General features: G+C 38.0%; 1 protein-coding gene and 1 pseudogene across 1 annotated transcript; one reads left to right on the top strand and one right to left on the bottom strand.

Annotated features, from left to right (window-relative positions):
• The first annotated feature begins 618 nt into the window (after positions 1–618).
• Positions 619–1,818, top strand: LOC108754373 (histone-lysine N-methyltransferase SETMAR-like). The gene is made up of 2 exons (XM_018496626.1): positions 619–1,187; positions 1,553–1,818. The coding sequence occupies exons 1-2, from the start codon at positions 773–775 to the stop codon at positions 1,816–1,818; spliced, it is 681 nt and encodes a 226-aa protein (XP_018352128.1). The 5' UTR covers positions 619–772.
• Positions 1,819–6,544: 4,726 nt separating this feature from the next.
• LOC108754374 lies at positions 6,545–7,485 on the bottom strand (annotated as a pseudogene).
• Between the last annotated feature and the right edge of the window lie 1,474 nt (positions 7,486–8,959).

The raw sequence follows: 8,959 nt of genomic DNA, 5'->3' as shown, positions 1-8,959 counted from the left end.
TTATAATAAAAAATATCCTATCGTCTTGCCTACGAGGTACCGATTTATAAGTGTAAGAAATGTAAAAAAAATAGGCATAACAGAGAAGCTATCAGCGTCAGGGCTGTGTGATTCGATAGGAGGAAGTCTATTAATATGGAGGAGACCAAGCCTCGGTTCGAATTCCGGAGCGCTCTGATATTTTTCTTGTCGCTTATTTCTTAGCTTCAGAAGTAGATATTGCCTGCTACCCTTCAGAGGGAGAGGGCTAGAATTTTGGAAAAATGTTCTGGGGTCAGTTGCTCTAGGAATCGAAGTCAGTGGCGAAGATGCCCAAAGTGTGCTCGAAATGATTCAATAAAAGAGGGACTGAAACTCATAGTCAGAACGGACAGAATTTGTAAATTGCTCAGGATGATCAGTGGATGACTGGTTTAGCTAATAATATTATTATTATTATCCTTTCACTGGCCAAAATTTGTCTTAGAATTTATATACAAATTGAAATACATTTCAGAAATATAATATCTTCTACATTTTATACGTTTATAAGTCCGGAAAACTAATTCAGCGCGCAGTTCGAATGACCATAAATGGCATATATGCATGTACATATTACATGGGCTGAAAAGTCCCGGGATTTTTCAATAGGTGGCGCCACTAGAAAATGAACATTACTCATTTCGAGAGGCTCATCTGTCACTAGTTTATGTATAAAATTTCATGACATTTCGTCCATTCGTTTACAAGCTACAGTCGTTTAAATGACGCTACTTTCGCCTTCGTAAAAAAAATGGAAAAACAGGAATATCGCATCTTGATCAAACATTGTTTTTTTATGAGAAAAACTTCTGAACAATCATTGCAATGGTTGCAGAAATGTTATCCCACATCTGCTCCTTCGAGAACAATAGTTTATCGGTGGTTTAGTGAATTTAAAATGGGTCGTACAAGCACCGAAGACCCACCTCGCTCTGGAAGGCCAAAAGAGGCTACGAATGCGGAAATCGTAAAGCAAGTGCATCGAATCGTTTCGAGTGATCGTAAAGTGAAGTTGCGCGAGTTAGCTGAGGCCGTGGGCATCTCAAAAGAACGGACGGGATACATTTTGCACGATCTTTTGAAGATGAAAAAGCTATCGGCGCGATGGGTGCGGCGTTTGCTGACCGTCGACCAAAAACAGCAGCGCGTTGATGATTCAACGGCCAGTTTGGCGTTGTTGCAGCGTAATCGAGCGGACTTTTTTCGACGTTTTATGACGATGGATGAAACGTGGGTCCATTACCATACGCATGAGTCCAATAGGCAGTCTGCAGAGTGGCTGGAAAGCCACGAAAGCCGACCAAAGCGGCCAAAAGACCAACGCTCGGCCGGGAAGGTTATGGCCTCCGTTTTTTGGGATGCGCATGGCATAATCTTCATCGATTACCTGCAGAAGGGAAGAACAGTCACAGGAGAGTATTATGCAGCGTTATTCGACAAACTGAACGTCAAAATAAAGAAAAAATCCATATGGCGAAGAAAAAAGTTCTGTACCATCACGATAATGCACCGTCACACACGTCCTTGAAAGCGATGGCCAAATTGGACCAATTACGATTCGAATTGGTTGCTCACCCACCGTATTCTCCAGACTTGGCCCCCAGCGATTATTATCTGTTCCCAAACCTCAAGCGGTGGTTCCAGGGAAAGAGATTCAGATCGAATAAGGAAGTCATCGCGGAAACCGAGGTGTATTTCGAAGACTTGGACCTTTCGTACTACAGAAAGGGCATCGAAATGTTGGAAAATCGCTATACCAAGTTTATCGCCCTCGAAGGCAACTATGTTGAGGAATAAATATAAATTTGCCCAAAAAACGCTTGTTTTCATTAAAAATCCCGGGACTTTTCAGCCTATGTAGTATAAGGTGTAGTAAAAAGAAATCTATTATTTTTGCATTAAATTGAAGGCTTTATTTAGCATAGTTAGAATGATCTGATAGGTCAAATATGCACCGTTTTGTTCGATAACTTGTTGCCATTTTGAAGGTAATATTATTATGCCTCTCTCGTAGAAACCCTCGTCCCTATTGACAAAAAACTGGGACAGTCGATTTTCACAAGCTTCTCTTGAGGCGAATTTTTCACCAGCAAAATCATTTGCCATAGACAGGAACAGGTGGTAATCACTTGGTGCCAGGTCCGGACTATAAGGTGGATGCATAAGAACCTCCCAACCAAGCTCCCGGAGCTTCTGGCGAGTCACTATCGATGTGTGTGGTCTGACGTTGTCTTGATGGAACACAATTCCTCTCCTATTGGCCAAAGCTGGCCGCTTCTGGGCGATTGCTTCTTTCAGACGGTCCAATTGTTGACAGTACAGGTCCGAATTAAGAGTTTGGCCGTAGGGGAGCAGCTCATAGTAGATGATTCCCTGCCAATCCCACCAAACACACAGCAAAACCTTCCTGATCGTCAATCCTGGCTTGGCCACCGTTTGCGCCGGCTCATCGCGATTCGACCACGACCGTTTTCGCTTGACGTTGTCGTAAGTGACCCACTTTTCATCACCAGTAACCATTCGCTTCAGAAATGGGTCGATTTTGTTGCGATTCAGCAGCGATTCGCAGATGGAAATTCGGTCCATGAGGTTTTTTTGCGTTAACTCGTGTGGCACCCATACATCGAGCTTCTTTTTGTATCCAGCCTTATTTAAATGGTTCCAAACGGTTTTTTGTGCAATGTTTAGCTCCTGGGCAATCGAAACAGTGCTTACATGACGGTCGGACTCGACGATTTCCATTATTTTATCGACATTTTCGACAATTGGCCTTCCAGAGCGTGGTGCATCTTTGACATCAAAATTACCGGAACGGAATCGACGAAACCAAAATTGCGCGATATTGACTGTTACAGTATCAGGACCATAAACACTATTCACATTTTCAGCCGCCTGGCTTGCGTTTTCGCCTTTATCGAAGAAAAACTGTAAAATATGGCGTATTTTCTCTTTGTTGGTGTCCATCTTTGACACGCGCTCAAACAATACTGACTCAAGCAATCACAAAACTGTCTGAGAAGTTTTTTTAGTACGAAATCTTATCTTTCTAACGCCATTTGGCGTAACCCGATCGCACTTATACAACGCGAGATACATATTACTAAAGCCATCTATTGGAAAAATAATAGATTTCTTTTTACTACACTAGTTTTATTATTTATTATTTTTTGGCGTGATGTTTCATCGCGTTTAATACAATATAGAATTTTATGTAAAAATTAAAAAATGTGGTTGACTCTTACTTCGCCCGCTGATTGAGTTTTGTTATTATTTTTACTACACCTAATATACTCGTACAGTGCCCGCCAAGTCTCGAGCCACTTGAAAATTTTAAATGGCATGTGGGTTCGTTTTTTAAGGGCTTTTTGGGACGAGAACAATGCGGACTGACCGAGGTCTCTACGATTTTTTTTCGATCGAGTTATGATCATTTGAACATTGTTTAGAAGAAAGAGTTACATCTCTTGTGTGTACATGTGCGTGCGCGCGCGCGCTTATCTTGGCTCATTTTTAATTAAATCGGTTTTTCAGAAACAGTTGATTTTGAAATTATATCATGGTATAGTCAGGATAAGTGGTATTGAATAATTCGGCTACTTCTTGATAGAACTTTATTGTGTCACCATATCCAAATTTACAAGCAACTACATATATACAATGTATGAGTACACATGAAATTCCACATTTCACATTGGCTCTTCACGTAAACAATTTTTTTATATCGTATGAAGGCCACGATGATATGAAACAGTAATGTTCCTTCAGAGTTAATGGGCACGTTCAAGCCGGATAAAGCGGCTAGCCTACTCGCCGAGCGATTAAATGTGATTGGTTGGATCTATAAGTAACAACCAATTATATTCATTTGCTCGGTAAGCAGTCTAGCAGCTTTGTTCGGCTTGAACGCGCCTAATGTTCCCTCAGAGAGCGATACATTACCTTATCTACTTATCTTCTTTATTTGCTATATTTTCATTCTAGTATATTTCTATTGTCAGAAAATGCTTTTGACCGATACGGAAAGGGTGACTGTATTGATAGGATATGATGGTAGAATAAGGTCCTATCGAGAAGTAGTCAAATTATTGAATGCCACTTATTCTGACGGTAATCCAATTTCAAAATCAACTGTTGAAAGAACTATTGCTCGTTCCCAAAGAATCGGTTTAATTAAAGATCTGGAAGACCCAAAAGCGCTACCAACTATAATAAAGCTTTAGATGTTCTGTAAGCTGTAAACGATAATCCTACATCGATCCGCACGCACGCACGCACACACGCACGCATGTATACGAGGTCTGTTCAAAAAGTATCGCGAATTTTGTGTTTTTTCAAAAATTATTTATTTATTCATGAATATCTATTTTGTCCCCTTCAAAGTAATCCCCATCAGATATTATACACTAGTGCCAACGTTTTTTCCAATCCTCGAAGCACTTCAAAAAATTATTTTTTGTGATCTTGTTCAGCTCCTCCTTCGATGCCGTCTTTATAGCATTAATCGTAGCGTAGCGTCGTCCTTTCATGGGCCTCTTCAGTTTCGGGAACAAGAAAAAGTCACAGGGGGCCAGATCTGGGGAATACGGTGGCTGCGGCATCATTAGTGTGTTGTTTTTGGTCAAAAATTCGCGCACAAGCAACGATGTGTGAGCAGGGGCGTTATCATGGTGCAAAAGCCAATTTTTGTTCTTCCACAAATCCGGGCGTTTCTGGCGGATTGCTTCGCGCAAATTGCGCATAACTTGCAGGTAATATTCCTTATTGACCGTTCCGATTGGCCAATACTATTTTCTTCACTTCATCAATGTTTTCGTCTGTTGTTGACGTGCTCGGGCGTCCGGCACGCTCTTCGTCGTTCACATCTTCTCGGCCCTCTGAGAACATTTTGTACCACCGATAAACGTTGCTTCGGTCCAAGGTAGCTTCACCATATGCCACAGTCAACATTCGGAATGCGTCCGCGCACTTAATTTTGTTTTTCACACAAAATTTGATACAGATTCTTTGATCCATTTTTTGGAATAGGCAAAAATCGAAGACGAGCCAAAACACGTGCAAGCAAAGCAGCTGTCAAAAATTAACTGAACATTCAAAATGGCCGAACTTGTCGGCATAAGTGAGAGACATGAGTACCAACATAACGCCACAAAAAATCGAAAATCGAATATACGTAACCCGCGGAAATTCAAAATTCGCGATACTTTTTGAACAGACCTCGTATACACAGCAGAGAGGGTTTAGAGTCATTAAATACTATGGAAGTGTCGAACCATGAGGTCCTCTTTGCTGTGATACATACGCGAGCATGCGCAAATACACACATACATAAGAAGTGCAAATCAAGCAACTTCCTCGAAGTGCTTGGGTAATGTCGGCGGTACTGTAAATTTCAAGCTTCATACATCTAAATAACAATGTTCAAATGATAAATTCTGCGAAAAAAGATCGTTGAGACCTCGATCAGTCCGCGTTGTTCTCGTCTCAAAAAGCCCTTTTTAAACGAACCTTTACTCGACATGCCATCTAAGATTTTCAGGTCCCTTTCTCCCTCCTCCCCCCGAGAATGTTAAGTAAGTGTTTTTGAGGTTCAATGATAGATTTTACGATCCCGTTATATCCCTATAAATATCAATCCTACCAATCTCGAACCATTCAGAAATTATTCAGGTGGCCCGGGACTTTTGGCGGACACTGTATATAGATATATGTAATTCACATTAAATTATTTAAGTATTAAAGATCCACCTTCAATCGTTATAGGCATTTAATTTCTAGTTCGTATTGGTTGTGTTCTCATATGTACGGTCTAAAATAAGATTCTTATAAATAAAGATTTTATACATTTTTTCAGAATTTTTCGTATATGTGAATTACAAAATATTGTAAGATTTGTATTGTAGAAAAATCGGAAAAATTTTCTAAAAAGTTACAAAATTATACAGAAATTCTAAAAATTCTTAAATTTACATAAAAATTCTGGAACATCATATGAAAAGTTGTGAGAAAAATTTTATAAAGCTGATGAGAATTTTTCACAGATCTTTCATATAATTTTTCAAAATTTTTATGTAAATTTTAGAATTTTTACAATTTCTGTGTAATTTTATAATTAAATAAATTTTTCTACCAATAGTTTTAGTTTAGTCCAAGTAGTCTTAGTTTAGTTAAATTAGCTCTAAAATCTAGGAAAACAATTCTGGACGTGCTGAATTTTTTGTAACCTTATTTTGACATAACAAATAACGATACAAAAATCTTTATCAATATATTGTACGGCCGCCATATTGGCCTATATCAAAGATACCAAAAAATCGATTTTTTGAAAGTAATTCACGAACAATTGTATACAAAAAAAATGTTTTATGTAAAAATTGGAGAGCATTATATTCTCTATAAAAAAAATAATATGAAATTTTTTTATAAATCCAACCTTTTTCAAAAAAAGTGCAGTAAATATACGAGGGTGGTCCCAGAAGTACCCGACCTAACAAAGAAAACACAAAAAATTTGGGAAAAAATATCTTTATTTCTCAACATAGTCTCCTTTTAGCTCGATACACTTTTCCCAGCGATGTTCAATAGCTTCGATGGCCTGTTTATAGTAAGAACCGTTGAACTCCTCAAAATAGCCATTAACCGCAGACTCCACCTCTTCATTGTTGGTAAATCTTCTACCACCGAGCCATTTTTTCAAGTTTGGAAAGAGAAAATAATCCGAGGGAGCTAAATCTGGCGAATAGGGTGCGTGGGGAAGCAATTCGAACTTTAACTCATTGATTTTGGCCATCGCGATAATGGATGTGTGAACTGGTGCATTTTCTTGATGAAACAACACTTTCTTTTTCGCCAAATGTGGCCGTTTTTCCTTGATTTCATCACCCAAACGCTGCAATAAGTTCGCATAATACTCGCCATTGATTGTTCTTCCTTTCTGAAGGTAATCAATGAAAATTATGCCACGCGCATCCCAGAAAACTGACGCCATGACCTTGCCTGCCGATGGAACTGTTTTTGCTTTCTTCGGAGCCGATTCCCCCTTTTCAGTCCATTGCTTCGACTGTTCCTTCGTTTCAGGTGTGAAGTGGTGGACCCATGTTTCATCCATGGTTATGAATCGGCGCAAAAATTCGGCTTTGTTGCTGCGAAACATCGCCAAACATTCGATTGAAACATCCTCTCGACGCTGCTTTTGTTCGATTGTGAGCAAGCGCGGCACCCACCTTGCGCACAGCTTTCTCATCTCCAAATTTTCAGCCAATATGTGATGTACAGCACTTTTTGAAATGTTGACCATGTCTGCTAGCTCGCGCACTTTCAATCGACGATCACCCAATACCATTTTGTGGATTTTCTTCACCATTTCTGGCCACCTCACTTGGTCGACCACTGCGATGTTCGTCTTCGCAGCTCGTACGGCCTCGTTTAAACTTCTGCCACCTAATATTTTATTGTTGTAAACGAAGGAGCAGACTCCTCTAGAGTAGAATCCAGCTCGGCTTTGATATTGATTGGGCTAAGACCTTTCAAATGAAAGTATTGTATCACATAACGATGACCAATTTTTTCCATCTTTGCAAATTCACCGAGATCGTCCACTATTGATGGCTGCCAAACAAATACTGAACAACGTAGCGTCTTCAAACTTCATAGTTAAGCTTTAGAAAGTTGGTGCTTCCCCTACAGTGATTTTTTTTATACAACAACCGCCATCTGTACGTCAGGTCGGGTACTTCTGGGACCACCCTCGTACTGTAAACAAATGGTAGGATAAAAATGAATCAAATAACCGTGCTTTCCTGCCGAGTCATTGTATAAAGATCAGAAAGCGAGAAGGTAAATATACAAACCAAAATAGAGAAATTTTATTTTTAATCATATTAAAAAAATTACTCGTGAAATTTCAACAGTTCAATAAAAATGAAATAAGCGAGAAGAAAAATAAGAAAAATAAGTCAACAATAATAAACAATCCCATATTCTTTATGATATCATATGTTTCCACGATTGCTGAAAAATTTAGAAAATTTTTTAGGAATAATTGAACAATACATAGCTTACGTGAGCATAAACAAATTAAGCTCTTTTACAATAATAAAATAAAAAGATAAATTATCGTCAGTGCTACGTTACAATGTAGTTTACAAAATAAATTGTAAAAATTGCAGTGCATCATACGTAGATCAGACTAAACGTCTATTAAAAACAAGAATTAAGGAATATTACAACCATATTAATAGAAATACAGATCAGAATTCGGTTATTACATAACACAGACTAGACTTTAACCATAATTTTAATTGAAACGAGGATCAAATATTAGACGAAGAAAAAGTTCTCGATAGATTATCTCAGAAGCAATTCATATAAAAAAACAAAGAAATGGTTTAAATATACAAAGTGACACCGATTTATTAGACCCGCTATATAATGACATTGTTTGTGTATAAATGTTGCTTTCATACTTTATAATGTATTCTTTTATAAACAATTCTTTTGTCTTGACCTCTCATTCTCAGTTTAAACCTCAACGTATACAGATCGTCTTGTATCAATTTGTACAGAACATCGTTAATCTGTTCTCAAGTAAGTCTTAAAATATTAAAAATTATCCTATCATGGTGAGTTCCCCTACCTCGAGAATATAAACGTCAAAAAGAGTGAAAGAAAAAGAAAAAAGAAAAATAAATGAAAAAATGGAAATAATGGAAATATCGAAATAGTGATGACAATTTTTCTTTAATATATGTATATCAGAATAAAGAAGTAGGAGAGAGGTGAATAAAATTCATTTGTTTATTTAAATAGACATTTGTCTAGTTTACATCATGCACTTGATACACGTACTAACTAGTAACTTTCTATTAAATTATTTTAATTTCAGCGATGTATTCAAAGAATGATGTAACGATGTATTGTACTAAATTAGTACAATATGCGT

The sequence above is a fragment of the Trachymyrmex septentrionalis genome, unplaced genomic scaffold (assembly GCF_001594115.1).
Source record: "Trachymyrmex septentrionalis isolate Tsep2-gDNA-1 unplaced genomic scaffold, Tsep1.0 scaffold796, whole genome shotgun sequence".
NCBI classification, from domain to species: domain Eukaryota; kingdom Metazoa; phylum Arthropoda; class Insecta; order Hymenoptera; family Formicidae; genus Trachymyrmex; species Trachymyrmex septentrionalis.
This window is presented reverse-complemented; position numbering and strand designations above follow the sequence as displayed.